The following is a 19,057-nucleotide window of genomic DNA, read 5'->3' as shown; positions in this document are numbered from 1 at the left end:
TTTGTACAGCGCTGCGGAAACAGTGACGCTATATAAATAAATGGTGATGATGATGATTTATATTTACTCTCTATTTGAGTTTCTATTTCCGGTTGTTAACTTGTACAGGCAGCATTGTATACTTTAACTTTATCTTTTTATGCCGCTGTTAGTGAATGGTACTTTTGAATTCTTTACAGTAAAATGTGTTAAAAAATAAATAGTGGGCTTGTTTTTTGGCTGATTTCTCTTTTCATCATAGAAAAGATGGCTCATAGCAACTGATCGGATGCTATCAGGTTTTTTTTATAGTGCAGTTAAAAAAACAAAAGCAATCATTTCACTGGTTGCTATGGGCAACACCACCTTTTTTCCCTTGCACCAGGTATTGTACATAGACATAGACTCCCTACTAAGTGCATTATTTGGCCTCCTCGCTCCGGCATCCCACACACGTGTCCTCCTCAATCCCAGCTCTCCCCTGCCTGTCTCCTCTATCCCCCCCCCCCCCCCCACCAGCCCCCGCAGCATTTTGTCTCAGGACAGGATTTTCCCTGAAAAGTTGAAGCCAACAGGACATTTCTGTTCCTGCTCAAATAATTAAGTAAAAAGTGCTGCGATCGGCCCAATAAATCATTTGTATGGATATTCCTCAGAGTAAATCAGAATAGTAATCACTTTATGTACGTCCACCCACAGCGTAATAACCCAGGTGTTTATCATAACTTATCCACTTCCCAGTGTCCCTTTCTTCCGCTTGTAAATTAACGCTGGGCCATTTTTAGTAGGTAATAAAAAAAATGTCTCCTGAGCTATCTTTCCACATGAAATCCTTTTATATATGAGCTAAAACATTAATAATAGAAGCAACTAGTATACCTGATAATATATTTATAGCTACTTGTAAAAATTGTCATAAAGCCAGTTCAATATTGGAAAGTATTCTAAGTGATTCTAAGGGACAGCTTATCCTTCTCCCTGTGCCACCAATATATAGTATTATTATATTAATGGAGGAGACAGTTTGCACAGACCATAGACCAGTGGTGAGATAAGTTGTTTCGGAACTAGGGACAAAGAAGCTGAACGGAATCCCACCTCTAGGTTGAAACATACATACACAATGCCTTACCTCCCCCAACATTTAGAATCCCGAAAGTGGGGCATAATAGCCACGCCCTGTTCTGCCCAAACTCCACCCACAAATGGTCAAATTAGGGTAAAACTCCACCTGCTTTTCTGTTAAGCCTTTTGTGGCCCGGGAATCAGGAATCATATATTAGGTCTATTTTATAGATTGAGGGCGCCTGAGTCACTAAGGGAAAGTAAGGCAAAAAAAGGAGTAAATGTTCTCTGGGACAAACCAAAGGTTACAATGCAAGGGGTGCAAATTAGTTTATTAATTTGCACATAAGATAAATACTGGCTGTTTTTTCATCTAGCACACAAATACTTGAAAGTTTTATTTTTACACTGAAATTTAAAGTTGATCTAGGACATGCCCTACCCCATGTATAAATCTGCCATCACATTTTAAATTTACCTCCCCCTCCAATGCAACATGGTTTAGCCAAGGTGCAAAATTACTCCTTTTTTTTTGCTTTGCTCTCCTTAATGACTCAGGCCTTGAGTTAGCAAACCAGACAAAAATCATAAACAACGCTATAACTTTTTTTCCATACCCATAAAAACATTCATTCAATCTGAAAAGCAAAATATTAATGATTTAAAAACAGTTAGGCTGCCCGTGTGTAAATATGTTTGTGTTTCTCAGTCGAATTCTGAGGATTCTTGGGATCGGACCCTTAGGGATATATTTACTAAACTGCGGGTTTGAAAAAGTGGAGGTGTTGCCTATAGCAACCAATTAGATTCTAGTTCTCATTTATTTAGTACATTCTACAAAATGACAGCTAGGATCTGATTGGTTGCTATAAGCAACATCTCCACTTTTTCAATCCCGCAGTTTTAGTAAATATACCCCTTCATGCATTATGTTATATTAAGGATTCAGTTTATTTAATTTGTTTCACTTCTCCCAACTCACATATCTTCACTTGGTAGGATGGGATAAAGGACAACTCTGTATCCAATTATTATCCCTTTCGAACTAGAGGATCTTGTTCATTGTTTAAGAGGAGCTTCCTTTTAAAATTAATGTTTGAATATATATATTTCCAAATTTATTATGCACAGATACAGTCTTCGTTTATTAATATGTCTAGGATTTCATAAATTCACGTGTCCCTCGATTATTTCTTATAATTTAAACATTGTTTGTTTGGATATGAATTCTCTTTCGTGTCAGGGCCATAGCCCATTAATTAAACAGCTAGCTCGCAAAATGAGCCCTTGTTATCTACTCAAATCTCGAGAGCAAACCAGGTAGTTCTAAATCAACACGACCTCTGTCATATATTAATATGCCCATTCTTTTCATGACAATTCGTTTCAGTAACGAGCAGCGTGTGCGTCTAATGTTAGGTTAATTGTTCTCTCGTACGTTACCAAGTACTGGCTGCTAGCTTCAGTGCGGCAATTAAGCAACATTGTGGGGCTTATATGTTATGCTTTAGTGTAAATTCCTTAAATGAACCTAACAAAAATACTGAAAAAGAGGGTTTATAATTAGAGATGCTCACTGACCCCCGTGAACTGGTTTTGGTTTTGGATCTGGATTAGCTTCATGTTTTGGTTTTGACAAAACCGCCCTCGTGTGTTTTGGTTTTGGATTGTTTAGAAACAATCCTAAAATATGCTAAAATCACATAATTTTGCTCTTTTTTTGTTCCTACATTATTATTAACCTCAATAACACTAATTTCAAGTCATTTTCAGTCAATTTTGGCCACCTCACACATCACAATATTATTTTCATACACTTTCAGACAAATACTGCAGCGATCTGGCTGGATGATAAGCGACAGAGCAATGACACAAACACACGTCAGTTCCTAGCACATCTAGGACACATTGATACACAGCAGTGGCAGAAAAGATAAATGGTGCAAGATGGAATTGTCCTTGGGCCCTCCCTCCCACCCACCGTTATGTTGGATCTTAAAAAGGAATCCAAAAATCGCGAGATCCGAGATCCAATGACGTAACGATGACGTTTTGCCTCATTTTCAAACCCGAAAAAGCGCAAAGGTAACGAGCCAGTTTGGCTCGGTACTCGGATCTGCTAAGTTCGGGTATATTCGGTTCTCGGGAAACCGAGCCTGAGCATCTCTATAATGTCATTATACCCCTAATACTGTCCTGATTTGTTTTCTACAAAAGAAGCTGGGCATAGCAGTTTGTGGGCACTACGTTGGTAAATGGGCGCATCATTGGCTCAGATCTGGTTTGGTATGGACAGATTGAGGGTGTGGCCACATTATTCCCAGTTTATATCTCTAGTTATGCATAGGGGCTGAGTTGAAAACAGAATTATCTTGCTGATAGTCTGACACAGGAAACAGATGACTGTGTTCAATGCTGGTATTCCCAAGACTAACTGTGCACAAGACAGATACCTCTTCTGCCTACCCCTTGGCCCAGCCATAGTCACCCTAGTGTTCAGGGAGAAGCTGGGATTTAGTGGCTATCATAATCATCAATATAGTAGCCTAACACATACCTTCCAATATCCCTGGACCTAGAAAGAGGCAGAACTTGTAATGAAGTGGGCGGGGCACCTTGTAAAGTGGACGTGTTTAGCTGATCAGGGGTGGGGTTTCGGTTGATCAGGGGCGGGATTACTGTGTCCCGATTTTGCCTTTATAATTGTAGAGAGTTATGCTCATATGAGAAAAATCATGAATAAAAGGCTTTACTGTTGTTGAATCATATTTTCCGGTGTTTATAAATTATATTTTTCTCTGCTTGGAAAACTTTTATGGATGTTTTTTTCTTGGGGCAATATGTGTCTGGAAATACCATTTACTGAGTGTATTTTATCTATTCAATATAAAGAGTAAGACGTGTTTGTCAGTAGTTGACGGTGGAGTTCCCGCATTAAAGTCCGACGTTTGCCCCTGGTATTCGCTGGTCTTGATGAGAGGGGTCACACTACCATGAATTTAATTGTTATCATCTCAACAGACATAACGATCTCTATAGTCACTGTCACGTGTATTAGAGGAGGGGGGTTACTATACACTGCATTCCTCAATGACTGATTAAGCCGTACCCTGTCTTAAAATTATTAAAGATCACAGACATTTATTTTCATTTTTTTTTCCCATAAATTATTAAAATATCCTAGAAGAATTTATTTAATTAGTAGTTAGTTCATTAGTTTTTATCTTTAGCATTCTGCAAATGGGATCAAGAGTTTTGATGCATAATATGGATTTATTTATTTTTTTTCCCACCAGACAAATATTGCAATATTTCGTGCATAGTTCTCTATGAATCTGCCTTGAGTGATAATACTGAAATAACAAATGGTGCTAAAAATAACTAATGTGCATCTCATTAGCTCTAAAACGATTCTATCCTACAAATTACATCCTTTTAATGGTTTTGTTCTTACTTATATGTGTCCACTCTGGCCCCCCTCCCTCGCTCATTATTTCTCCACTGGTAGTAGTATGTAGATTCCCCAGTCCACTCTCTCGCCTCCAGTGATAATGAACTGCCTCCTTGTTACAAATCTCTCATTATCAGAATCCAACCCCCCTCCCCTTTTCCAGAATAATAATGTGACTGTAGAGTGTTTTAAGTAGGTCCGAAAATGAGTCATTATTCTCTCCCCAGTGTTCATTTTGTCCCGCTGGGTTCTTTCTCTTGTAATTTTGTGCTGTAATGTGTCACATTGTAAGCATCCAGCGGGATCTCTATATAGGAAGATTATCTGGTTTAAAACTAATATTTTGTACAATTCCGAATGTGATTTGAATGCCAACCTCCGTACAATGACTGATAGGCAAGCCAAAATAGGAGGCATTGGGGCACAGTTATGAAAACGTTGCACAAAATGTACTGTAACCCATAGCAACCATCTGTTATCTCCGAATAAAAATGAATTGGTGTCTTTAGAATGTAAATATTCAACAATTTGGTTCACTACTGTATAAATAGAGAGGAGTGTCGTCTGGGAGTGCTGAGCATCGTTGGGTAAACCCAGCTGACGCCAAATGATGCACTAGATTCTCCACAATGGAATACACCGTTTAATATTTCCCGATCCATGAATGCCATTGTAGCCGTAATGTTGCTTGTTACTAAATGTCATATTACCATTTTACACCTCAAATATCGTCGTCTTTGCTTTTTTATCTACATGTTTAAAACCGAATCATTTGTATTGTGACCTGTTCGTTTCACATCTCTTTTTTTTTCGCAGACTGATAGATGAGCTGCTGAATCTCTCCCGATGATTTTAGGTTTTATTTGTTTTTTAAAGCCAGTACTTTTAGGATTAGCAAAGGTGGGCGGAGGGATAGATAAACACTTAATAAAAGAGTATAAAGCACAGCATAACACACATTAATTAGAAAATAATGATTAATGGGCAGCATGATGGCTCAGTGGCTAGCACTTCTGCCTCACAGCACTGGGGTCATGAGTTCAATTCCCAACCATGGCCTTATCTGTGAGGAGTTTGTATGCTCTCCCCGTGTTTGCGTGGGTTTCCTCCAGGTGCTCTGGTTTTCTCCCACACTCCAAAAACATACTAGTAGGTTAATTGACTGTGTGTGTGTGTGTGTGTGTGTGTGTGTGTGTATGTTAGGGGATTTAGACTGTAAGCTCCAATGGGGCAGGGACTGATGTGAGTGAGTTCTCTGTACAGCGCTGCAGAATTAGTGGCGCTATATAAATAAATGGTAATAATAATAATAATAATTAATGGTTGAGCCCAGTTTGGGATGCTGGGGATGTTTTGTCTGTAAAATTAGGAAAGCCAGTCAAGGACCATGACCATAAAGAAATAAAGGTGTCTATTTATGGGTTTCTAGAGCCAGATTCTGGGGAAACATAAAGTTGTATTTAAAAAAAAAAAAAAAAAAACTTTATTTAAAAAAAATGCTTATTTTAATAATAAAGTATTGTTTCCTGGGCTGACCACCGGCTATCGCCATAGTGATAAGGGCTTTGTCAAATAGGGAGAAGCCCCAAGTCCGTAGAAAACACTAGTTTTCATCGGATTTAGGGCTTTTCACCGATTGATAATTAACCCCCTATCTCAAGCAGAGCTTATAGTCCACATTCCTCTGGGAAATAAAGTGTGTAACCATATCACTTTGACACCTATTGTTCCATAGTCCGTATTAAAGACAGAGATCCACACAATCCTCGTTTTTGGGATTCCGCTGAATAAAATCTAAATCCTAACTTGAAAGTAAGGCTGGGAACACACTACAGAACATTTCTCCTGGTGCGATATCGTTAACGATTTTACCAACGACTGATTATCCTGATCAGCAGCTGATTCCTGTGTACACACTATACACGTTTTACAAGATTTACCATCAGATCTGTGCTCTTCATCTGTCATAACCATCTGCTGAAAAGATGGTGACTCTGTAAACTCCATAGAGATCTATGGACACTGCCGGTCCTGAGTGTATACACACTGCAGGATTGGAGCAACATCGTTCCATCGTTTATAAAGATTTTTAGTCCGGTTATAAAATCAAGCGATACGATGTGCTCTGGTACCATAAAACATGATCCTGGGAGTGCACACACACTAATGTGATACCGGACCTAACGGTCATTTATCGTGTGGTTGGCCTGATAATCGGTTGACACACCTGTAGTGTGTACCCAGCCTAAGCAGTAGGCGATTAAATGATAGAATCTAATCTATCTGTAGCTCTTGCAGGTCTCTGTGCACTAACATCACAGAGTTGAGATAAGGCTGGATAAATCCAAACGGGAATCTTGATAAAAACCTATGGAACTTGGGCAAATCCCCAGCAATATATTAAATTTGCTGCCTCCCTAATTGAAATCCATTCAGCACGCTGTGGCTGGGACACAGACAGGCTTGGAACATCCTAATTTATTTATCTGTTCATCTTTACAGAATGGTCACTGTGGAGAAGGATTTAAGTCTCGTAATCTCACATGTGTGGTGCACGATACCTCCACCTCTGGAGCCAAAAAGCAAGTAAACCCTAAATTCTGCGGCCCGTTACCCAGCGAGGAAAGTCCTCTCAACGCCAACTGCTACGTGCCGTGTCCAGGTAAGTTGTCTGAAGGACATTTCATTACATACATTATACATACTGTACCTGTTACTCCTCTCAAAGACGCTGCCTAATGAAACAGCTACGTTATAATACATCTCTTCTGAACACTTTATCCCATTAGCTGCACAGATATGTTTTAGGATTGCTTCAAATGATCGGTGCTTTCAGCAATGTGTAAAATAATTTTACTTACAGAGTACACTCATTATTTTTAAGCGGTTATATAATGCAAAAAAGTGTGTAAGCTTCCTCTTATATCCAGCGGAGAGCTGGTAACATTTTTCCCTGGGGCGCAAAGACAAACAAGTACTCCAGGCTCTTGTACCGGCACCGGCACTGCGACGGAAAAATGTGCGCAATTAATCTTTAATGTGAATATGTATTTACTGGTATTATTTTGTACGTGTCACTAGGCGGAAACGGAAACTTTTAAATGATTTTGCATTACTTTTACATTTTTATGTTGTTTATAATATTATAGATGAGGGATTATTATCAGAACATTCATCAAGAGACGTATTCTGAGCCCAACCCTCGTTCAGTATTATTCGCGCGTATTTAGGCTTCGCGTATTCACGAATTCATCAAGGCATGGATCGCAAGATACCCGCGCTGTTCAATTTGGGTGTAGGTCTGCTGTGCTCTAATACACAAGACACTGCAAGATACAGACATTCCCTATGTGGATTATAAATTCGCAAAAGAAAGCTCAGGAAAATAATAAAAATGATTAAATCAATGTCCCCTGGTAATAATAAAGGCATAAATGATAAAATAGTTTAAAAAATATAAAAAGTATTGCTTTTTTAGATTTTTCCCCATGAAATACATTTATTACAATGTTCATAATGTCTCGTGAACATAAAATAAATTTTTACAGTTGCTCGTAATTGCAAACACATGTTCTAGCGTCCATATGAGACTGTCATCACTACTAATCAGGGCTGCGTTCACGGACTTTTCTGACAATTCTGGGTATGCACAGAGGGATTTTGCGGACGATACACACAAACAGATATGTGTCTTGTGCTGTATCACATACTTGCCAATGTGGGCAAGATGATTCCCGGGAGGTCCGGGGTGCAGGTGGGTGTGTGGGGTCGGGGCTCGAAGATTTGCATCATTAGCCCCGCCCTCAAAACGGACATCAATACTCTGAACCAATAAAAACAGGGGGCGGGGCCACAATGCTGGGTCCATGACATCACTAGGCCCTGCCCCCTCCATTTAGTTTACACAGCCAGCCAGGTTCAGGGAGAATTGCCTGCTCTCCCGGGAGTCCGGGAGAACTCCCAGAAATTTGGGATTCTCTCGGACATTCCGGGAGAGTAGGCAACTATGCTGTATCAGTCTCTGTGTGTTGGGTTCAAAAAGATCCAAATAACACAGGTTAAAAGCATAGAATTTTATCCGAAAATTTACAGCACACTAATGACTAATCTTACATTGTTTTTAAACTAAATGAATATGCGACGGGATTAAAATAAATGTATTTTGTTATTTTGTGTGTGTGTGGTTGGGAGGGGGGGATGGTTTATAAAAGTGCTGTAAAATGCCACTTAGCGTGATTATCTCCCACTACTTACGCACCAAGCACATGGCATTTGTACTTTCCAGAAATCTCTTCAGCATTCCATAAAACAGACGCTGTGCGCTGATCCGGCTGGCGGGTCAAGTCCCCGTTGTCTCATTACACAGACACGGATACGCTTATCTACATTGACATTTCTAAATTGCATGACAGTGGGCTCGATTATCCGGGAGAGAGGACGTTACATTATAATTATCATTATTTCTACGTCTTATTGTATTATATTTGTCCTTTAGGTGATTGCCACCTCAGCGAATGGTCCCACTGGAGCTCCTGCGAGGTCGCCTGCATCGACGGACGCAGTTTTGAAACAGTCGGTCGCCAGTCCCGGTCTAGAACCTTTATTGTACAGGCTCTAGGAAACCAAGAGAACTGTCCGAAGCCGGTGATTGATACCCGGCCCTGTTCAGGTTATATATTTTTTGCAAAGAAAAATATAACACACTTCTGTTTACATAATGGAGCAGGCTTATATAGTAACTTGGTGCACACTTTTGCTGTAACCCATAGCAACCAATCTTACTGCCATTTTTCAGTTGCAGTATAATGAATGAAAGCAGGCATCTGATTGGTCAGTGAGGGCCACAGCACATCATGTTAAGCCCATATATGTTTTTGTTTTGAAACATACATTTTCCGTGACGACACAGCACCAATTCCTACGGAGATACATTTGGCAGCAGGAAACGCAGCTGAGCTTCAGAACTTGGCAACACTGATTCAATCTTTCCTAATTGCTGGAATACGTTTCAGTCATTTTTCTGACCTGAATCCGTACTCATTAATAATCTCTTCCTCATTAAATGTTTATACACAGATTTTTCTCCTACAAATGCATCTTTTCCTCAATCCCCCCTTCCCCCCTCGGCTGAGCTTCAGCAATATAAAATTTTTAGTGCACAAGAGTCGGCCTGTCAGTTTCATCAACTTCACACAATTAGTTACTGACGGCCGAGAGTTTATGTTTTGGCCAAATATAGGCAGTGAGATCTTAGCGCCTTTGATACACAGGTGAGGAGTAGAATTGTGTAAATGACACTTTGTGTGTTTACTCACAGGAGGGAAATGTTTCAGATACACGTGGAGGATGAGTCCTTGGAGGGACAATAAAAGGACGGTTTGGTGTCAGCGCTCGGATGGGATGAACATTACAGGTACAGTGATGGTGCCGTATGTAATCATTTAGGTATTAAATGTGGCACAGCTCTGCTCCAAATTGGAGCAATGGAGGATTTCGGCGCAGGCTGGAGGGTAGGGTGTGGCTCAATACGCCACATGATAATTATTCATATAATTAACATGTTGTGGAGCGCACTCCACTGCCACCATTCGTCTGCAGTTACGCACGCCGTCCGGAGAAAGAGTGGGATTGTGCTCTTTCCTCTATATTTGACTTAATGCCTATATTTAGGATTTTTCAAAAGAGACATGTAACTAGGGATGTGCACCGGCGACTTTTGAGGTCTCGTGTTTTGTGTTTTGGATCCGGATTTTCGTTATTTTTGAGGTTCGGATTTGTCTCGCAAAACACTTGACGAAAGGTCTCGGTTCGGATTTAAGGTATTGGATTCGGATTTTTTTTGAAAAAAACATAAAAAGTTTAAAAATCAAGTTTTTGGGCTTATTTTCACTCCTAGGCTATTATTAACCTCAATAACATTCAATAACAAGCATTTCCACTAATTTACAGTGTATTCTGAACACCTCACAATATAGTTATTAGTCCAAAACGTTGCAACAAGGTATCTTTCTGGACTGCGTAGAGGAGTGGGTCACCACAATATATATTAAAAACCCTGAACTTTTATGAATCGCACCAATAAATGTACCTGGACTGCGTAGAGGAGTGGGTCACCACAATATATATTAAAAACCCTGAACTTTTATGATTCGCACCAATAATTGTACCTGGACTGCGTAGAGGAGTGGGTCACCACAATATATATTAAAAACCCTGAACTTTTATGAATCGCACCAATAAATGTACCTGGACTGCGTAGAGGAGTGGGTCACCACAATATATATTAAAAACCCTGAACTTTTATGAATCGCACCAATAATTGTACCTGGACTGCGTAGAGGAGTGGGTCACCACAATATCTTAAAAACCCTGAACTTTTATGATTCGCACCAATAATTGTACCTGGACTGCGTAGAGGAGTGGGTCACCACAATATATTAAAAACCCTGAACTTTTATGATTCGCACCAATAATTGTACCTGGACTGCGTAGAGGAGTGGGCACTGGGCACCACAATAAAATATATAAAAAACCTTCAACAGATCTGCATTACACTACACATACGGCTGCTCCTCCATCCTCTCCATCATATACATGTTGGAGTTTTAGCGTGTGACAACCTCTTGTTTTTGATAATGTCAGTGCATTTTGAATATTTTTCAATTTGCCCCACACCACTGAATGTACTTTATCTATGATACGCAATACGCATCTATCTATCTTGACTGCGTAGTGTGGTGGCCCTGGTACACAATTTGGTACCGAGGCCACAATATAATTAAAAAACCCTCCACGTGTCTGAATTCCACCAAACAAGTATCTGGACTGCATAGTGGGGTGGCCCCGGTACCCAATTTGATACCGGGGCCACAATAGCTCCTCCAAACATGGTACAGACAATTCGTCATTGAGATCCCAGACAGACAGGGTCAAAGTGTTATTGTTTGACTTTGTAAACCCAAAAAACTGTCCCTGTTGCACATAGTTGTGCAATGAAGACTGACTTTTTCATTTAAAGGCACGATCTTTCAAGTGTAGTGTTTGTAAGTCTAAGTCATATTATACTTTTGGTAAAATTGGTTTATTTTGTTCCTCTTTATGGTAATTAATTAGTAATAGAATTAAAGTAGGAAATAGAATTAAAGTAGGAAATAGAATTAAAGTATGAAATAGAATTAAAGTATGAAATAGAGTGGTATAGAGTTGTAGTGTGGTATAGATAGAGTGGTCCACACAATATAATAATAAAACCCTCAACTGGTCTGAATTCCACCAAACAAGTATCTGGACTGCGTAGTGGGGTGGCCCCGGTACACAATTTGGTACCGAGGCCACAATATAATTAAAAAATTGGACATCAACTGTCACCGTTGTTTAATATCTGATACACCTAAATATGGACTGCACAGTGGAGTGGCCCCGGTAGTAAATTTGGTGCCGGGGCCACAATACCTCCTCCAACTTCCAAGTGTAGTGTTTATAAAGACAGACAGCGTCGAAGTGTTATTAGTTGACTTTCTTAACCCTAAAATTGTCCCTGTTGCAAATATTCGTGCAATGGACAGTTACTTTTCTATTGAAAGACTCAAGCTTTCAAGTGTAGTGTTTATAAAATATAAACAACAATACAGTAGTTTTAGAGCACGTCAATACCTCTTGTTTTAAATTATGACACAGCATTTTACTTTTGGTTTAATTTCTTGAATTTTTTTACATTTGGTTTTACTTTTTGAACATGGCAAACGACTGTTGCTTGGTCATATAATGCAAAAAAAAAAGTTCCAAGATGGAATTGTCCTTGGGCCCTCACACCCACCCTTATGTTGTTGAAATAGGACATGCACACTTTAACAAACCAATCATTTCAGCGACAGGGCCTACCAAACAACTTTGGCTGAAATGATTGGTTTGTTTGGGCCCCCACACCAAAAAAGCTATTCATCTCTCCCTGTACAGACTAAACAGGCTCTACTGAGGCAAGATGTCGTCCTCATCCTCAACCTCTGATTCCTCTCCCCCTACAGTGTGTACTTCCTCCTCATCACACATTATCAATTCGTCCCCGCTGGACTCCACAACCACAGGTCCCTCTGTAGTATCTGGAGGGCAGTGCTGTACTTCATTGAGGAATTGATTATTCATTTTTATAAACATCATTTTTTCAACGTTGTGAGGAAGCAACCTCCTTCGCCGCTCACTGACCAGGTTCCCCGCTGCACTAAAAACTCTTTCCGAGTACACACTGGAGGGGGGACAACTCAGGTAAAATAGAGCCAGTTTGTACAGGGGCTTCCAAACTGCCTTTTTTTCCTGCCAGTAACAATATGGACTGTCTGACATGTCTACTTGGATGGTGTCAGCAAAGTAATCATCCACAATTTTTTCTATTGTGACAGCATCCAATGCAGCGAGAGTAGACATGTCTGCAATGGTTGGCAGGTCCTTCAGTCCGGACCAGATGTTATCAGCATCCCCGCCAGTGCCTCTTTTGGGAAAACTGAGCTTTTTCCTCGCAGCCATAGATGTGGAAGAAAATGAGGGTGGAGCTGTTGGCATGTCACGGTCCTCTTCAGAGGACAATCTCCTGACCAGCAGGTCTTTGCACCGCTGTAGACTTGTGTCCGCCGGAAACAGAGACACAACATACGCTTTAAACCGAGGATCGAGCACGGTGGCCAGAATGTATTCCTCTGACTTTAAAAGAGTGACCACCCTCGGATCCTGGCAAAGCGTACGAAGGGCTACATCCACAAGAGCTACATGCTTGGTGTAATCGCAATGGCTTACCAGCTCCTCCCTCACTTTCTCCAGCTGCTTCTGCAACAGCCTGATCAGGGGAATGACCTGACAAGCTGGCAGTGTCGGAACTGACTTCTCGTGTGGCAAGTTCAAATGGCTGCAGAACCTTGCACAACACGGAAATCAGTCTCCACTGCGCTTGACTGAGGCGCATCCCCACTCCTTTGCCTATGTCGTAGGTGGCTGTGTAGGCCTGAATGGCCTTTTGCTGCTCCTCCATCCTCTGCAGCATATAGAGGGTGGAGTTCCAGCGCGTCACAACCTCTTGTTTGAGGTGATGGCAGGGCAGGTTCAAGCTTTTTTGATGTGCCTCTAGTCTGCGGTAGGCACTGGCTGAATGCCGAAAGTGTCCAGCAATTTTGCGGGCCACCGCAAGCATCTCCTGCACACCCCTGTCACTCTTGAGGTAATGCTGCACCACCAAATTAATGGTGTGGGCAAAACATGGGACGTGCTGGAAATTGCCCATATTTAATGCCCGCACAATGTTACTGGCATTGTCTGACACCACAAATCCCCATGAGAGTCTAAGTGGGGTAAGCCACTGGGAGATAATTTCCCTCATTTTCTCTAATATGTTGTCAGCGTTGTGCCTCTTATTAAAGCCTGTAATGCACAATGTTGCCTGCCTTTGCATGAGCAGCCATTTTGTAGATGCTGCTACTGATGCAGCTGTTGCTGTTGCTGCGGAAGGGGATGCATCTACCCAGTGGGCTGTCACAGTCATATAGTCCTTCGTTTGCCCAGAACCACTTGTCCACATGTCCGTGGTTAAGTGGACAGTGGGTACAACCGCATTTTTAAGAGCACTGAGGACACTTGATCGTACTTCTCTGTACATTTTTGGTATCGCCTGCCTAGTGAAGTGGAATCTCGAGGGGATTTGGTACCGGGGACACAATACCTCCATCAACCCTCTAAATCCCACTCCACTGATGGCGGACACCGGGCGCACGTCTAACACCAACATTGCAGTTACAGCCGCAGTTATACGCTTTGCAATAGGGTGACTACTATCGTATTTGGTGGTCATGGCAAACGACTGTTGGACGGTCAATTGTTTTGTGAAAGACTTAGCGGTCTTACGACTTCCCCTCTGGGAAGATGACCGACTAACAGCAGCAACAGCAGCAGTGGCAGTAGTAGGCGTACCGCTGCAGGATTCCTCGGATGAATCCCGTATTGAGGAGGACTCAGTCTGGCTGCTGACTTGGGCTGCAGGACTGAATCTGATGGAGATTGTGGAGGAAGTTGACGAGGAGGGTGTTGCTGGTGTGTATCCAACTGGACCACGGGATTTAGGTGTCCCTGTACCGATGAGGGTCCTAGCCCCAGTTCCTGAACTAACCACTGAACTATGAAGGTTATTCAGGTGACGTATAAGGGAGGATGTTCCTAGGTGGGCAAGATCCTTACCCCTGCTTATTTGAGCTTTACATAAGCTACATATTGCCATACATTGGTTGTCTGGATTTGGATAAAAATAACTCCAGACCGAAGAGGTGCATTTTTTGGTCTTCTGACCAGGCATGACGATGGGCTTTTTCATCCCATGGACATCAGCTGTTTCCCCCCCTGGTGCCTCATTTACAATAACCACATCACCATCCTCATCATCAAGTTCCTCCACAGCGCCAGCTACATCATCAATAGCCTCCTCCCGAGCCACCTCTTCCCGTACAGTGATGGGAAGGTCAGGCTTGACAACCACCAACACCCTTGGACTCGCCTTGGGGATTTGTGATAATTTCTCTTTAGAAGGCAGAGTTGTTTGCTGTTTTGTTGCTGACAGCATAACTCTCTTCAATTTTTTGTAGGGGGGGGGAGGAGGAGGAGGGCTAAGATCCGTGGGTGAAGCTGAACCACTAGTCATGAACACGGGCCAGGGCCTAAGCCGTTCCTTGCCACTCCGTGTCGTAAATGGCATATTGGCAACTTTACGTTTCTCCTCAGATGATTTTAAGTTTCTCTTTTTGCTACTTTTTCTTAACTTGGGCTTTTTGGATTTTACATGCCCGGTACTACGAGATTGGGCATCGGGCTTGGAAGACGACGTTGATGGCATTTCATCGTCTATGTCATGACTAGTGGCAGCAGCTTCAGCATTAGGAGGAAGTGGGTCTTGATCTTTCCCTACTTTATCCTCCAAATTTTTGGTCTCCATTATATGTAGCACAAGATACTGCAGAATGTGTGAACTTGGTAATATTGCAGTACCAATGGACTTATACTGCTGGATTGGTTTTGCAAATTTGGTTATAATTATTATATTTATTTTTTTTTTTTAATTTTTTATTTTTTTTTACTTTTTTTTTATTTTTAAAAAACTTGGGAATAGTGGGGAAATAACTATGCCCTTAGAAGCACAGAGCACAGGACACAGCACCACTGGACTGAACAGGACACGGCACAGGACCCAGCAGCACTACGGAACTCAGCAGGACAGAGCACAGGACACAGCACCACTGGACTGATACTGCAGAATGTGTGAACTTGGTAATATTGCAGTACCAATGGACTTATACTGCTGGATTGGTTTTGCAAATTTGGTTATAATTATTATATATTTTTTTTTTTTTTAATTTTTTATTTTTTTTTACTTTTTTTTTATTTTTAAAAAACTTGGGAATAGTGGGGAAATAACTATGCCCTTAGAAGCACAGAGCACAGGACACAGCACCACTGGACTGAACAGGACACGGCACAGGACCCAGCAGCACTACGGAACTCAGCAGGACAGAGCACAGGACACAGCACCACTGGACTGATACTGCAGAATGTGTGAACTTGGTAATATTGCAGTACCAATGGACTTATACTGCTGGATTGGTTTTGCAAATTTGGTTATAATTATTATATATTTTTTTTTTTTTACATTTTTTATTTTTTTTTACTTTTTTTTTATTTTTAAAAAACTTGGGAATAGTGGGGAAATAACTATGCCCTTAGAAGCACAGAGCACAGGACACAGCACCACTGGACTGAACAGGACACGGCACAGGACCCAGCAGCACTACGGAACTCAGCAGGACAGAGCACAGGACACAGCACCACTGGACTGATACTGCAGAATGTGTGAACTTGGTAATATTGCAGTACCAATGGACTTATACTGCTGGATTGGTTTTGCAAATTTGGTTATAATTATTATATATTTTTTTTTTTTAAAATTTTTTATTTTTTTTTACTTTTTTTTTATTTTTAAAAAACTTGGGAATAGTGGGGAAATAACTATGCCCTTAGAAGCACAGAGCACAGGACACAGCACCACTGGACTGAACAGGACACGGCACAGGACCCAGCAGCACTACGGAACTCAGCAGGACAGAGCACAGGACACAGCACCACTGGACTGATACTGCAGAATGTGTGAACTTGGTAATATTGCAGTACCAATGGACTTATAATGCTGGATTGGTTTTGCAAATTTGGTTATAATTATTATATTTTTTTTTTTTTTTAAATTTTTTTTTTTTTTTTACTTTTTTTTTATTTTTTAAAAACTTGGGAATAATGGGGAAATAACTATGCCCTTAGAAGCACAGAGCACAGGACACAGCACCACTGGACTGAACAGGACACGGCACAGGACCCAGCAGCACTACGGAACTCAGCAGGACAGAGCACAGGACACAGCACCACTGGACTGATACTGCAGAATGTGTAAACTTTGTAATATTGCAGTACCACTGGACTTTTACTGCTGAATGTGTGAACTTGGTAATATTGCAGTACCAATGGGCTTATACTGCAGGATTGGTTGTGCAAATTTTGTGGTAATTAAAAAAAATTAAAGTAGTTTTTGGTATTTTTTAAAAAAACTTTTTTTTATTTTTTTAAACACAGGGGAATATTGGGGAAATAACTATGCCCTTAGAAGCACAGAGCACAGGACACAGCACCACTGGACTGAACAGGACACAGCACAGGACCCAGCAGCACCACTGACCTCAGAAGGACAGAGCACAGCACACAGCACCACTGGACTGATACTGCAGAACACAGCACAGCACAGCACAGCACAGCACAGCACAGCACTAAACAGCACAGAACTAAACAGCACAGAACTAAACAGCACAGAACTAAACAGCACAGAACTAAACAGCACAGAGGACCACCTAACACACCCTCCCTCTACCCTGATCAATGCCCGAGTGAAGATGGCGGCGACTAGCGGGGAATTTATAGGATCCGAGTATCGCGAGATCCGACAACGGGATTATGAGTCAGAGCCTCAGTTTCACTTTTGAATTTGGCGCCAATACCCGGATCTGTCTCGGATCCGACTCGGATCCGCAACGTTCGGGTGGGCTCGGATTTCATAAATCCGAGTGCGCTCATCCCTACATGTAACACAGTAATTCTTTAGGCCACACGTCCTTTTCAGGGGCAAACACAGGATTTGTAGAGGGGGGGTTTCCACACCACGCCGCCAGTGGGCGTGACCAGCATGCATGGGGGCGTGGCTATAACTTTATACAGTGCTTGGCTGCTCTCCAACTCTTCCTATCCCCATAATATACATGGGCAATGCTGCGTGCACTACTGTTAGGTGCACGCAGCTCTCCCTTTTCAAGTAGAGCCGTGTGAAATGGGGGCAGGGTCCAGCCACCTCAATTATACAGTGCCCCAGACTTGGAGGGGGGGTTCCTGGCACTGGGAAACCCCCCCCCCCCCCCTCGGTTTGCCTAAGCTTTTGATCATACCAGCGCAAATGGAGGTAACTGTTCCTAGTGACCACAGTCCATTGTAAAATGTTTTCTCTGGCTGAGAACTTCCAGCCAATCACAAGTTTGGGATCGGGAAACAGGACTGTTTCAAATATGTTCTTATGTATATTATTGGTTGGAACTTTGAGCTCGAGATCAGAGTAGATAAGAGACCCCACTTTGAGGTCTGCTAAGACTGTGCCACCTGATATTGGTGCAGATATATTTGGGCTGAGGGTTAAGGGGAATTTTGTCTTTTAGTGCAATGTCGCGCACTTTTTGTTTTAAATTTGTTTTTAAAAACAGAATGTGTGTGTGTTTGTTTGTTTTTTACATAACTTAGTTGGTAAACGTGATTAAGGGGTAAATTTATCAAGCTGTGGGTTTGAAAAAGTGGAGATGTTGCCTACAGCAACCAATCAGATTCTAGTTATCATGTTGTAGAATGTACTAAATAAATGATAACTAGAATCTGATTGGTTGCTATAGGCATTTTTTCTTGTAACTTCTTTTCTCAATAATGGGTTTTCGTATTAGTTAACCCAAATCTGTGACACTTACATCAGTGATGGGCAGCAGGGGGACCTCTGATCCTTCAACTGTGGTCCCCCAGCTGCTTTCCACATTATTGTCAGATGCGTACCAAAAAGAGATAACTCTCACCACTTTTGTGTAGAAATACATTACAAAATAATGAGCGTTAAGACTTGTAGAAAACACTTGCTGATATGTTATTACAGATAGGTGTCACTTTGTTTGATTAAATATATTGTTTTTCTGCATTACTGAGATTAAGGGTAATGTGTGGGCCTTTTGAAGGTCGGAGGGCCACCCATTGTGGCCCCCGAAGTGTATCAGGTTGCCAATCACGGACATATATATTATGTCTTCATGTAAATGCTTTCATGTTTTTAAACATAGTTTCTTATTTTGTTCCTAAATCTAATGGCATCTTCATTATAATATAAATAAATAATTGCCATTATGAATCAATATTAAAATATGTATTTCCCTCCACCCCCCAGGCTCATACCCCCGATTATACACACTTTTT

General features: G+C 41.4%; 1 protein-coding gene across 5 annotated transcripts in view; it reads left to right on the top strand.

Moving 5' to 3' along the window:
• THSD7B (thrombospondin type 1 domain containing 7B) overlaps positions 1–19,057 on the top strand; it is a 303,781-nt gene that overhangs the window by 273,859 nt on the left and 10,865 nt on the right. For 4 of the 5 annotated variants that reach the window (XM_075180948.1, XM_075180947.1, XM_075180946.1 and 1 more), the window contains exons 22-24: positions 6,998–7,157; positions 8,991–9,164; positions 9,813–9,908. In XM_075180948.1, coding sequence (XP_075037049.1) covers positions 6,998–7,157; positions 8,991–9,164; positions 9,813–9,908 — 430 coding nt within the window. The remainder of the gene's footprint in view (positions 1–6,997; positions 7,158–8,990; positions 9,165–9,812; positions 9,909–19,057) is intronic. The other variant, XR_012678316.1, reaches the window with a different exon arrangement.

This window comes from Mixophyes fleayi, chromosome 7 (genome assembly GCF_038048845.1).
Source record: "Mixophyes fleayi isolate aMixFle1 chromosome 7, aMixFle1.hap1, whole genome shotgun sequence".
NCBI classification, from domain to species: Eukaryota; Metazoa; Chordata; class Amphibia; order Anura; family Limnodynastidae; genus Mixophyes; species Mixophyes fleayi.
The sequence above is the reverse complement of the archived record's forward strand: the minus strand, read 5'-3'. Positions and strand labels throughout refer to the sequence as shown.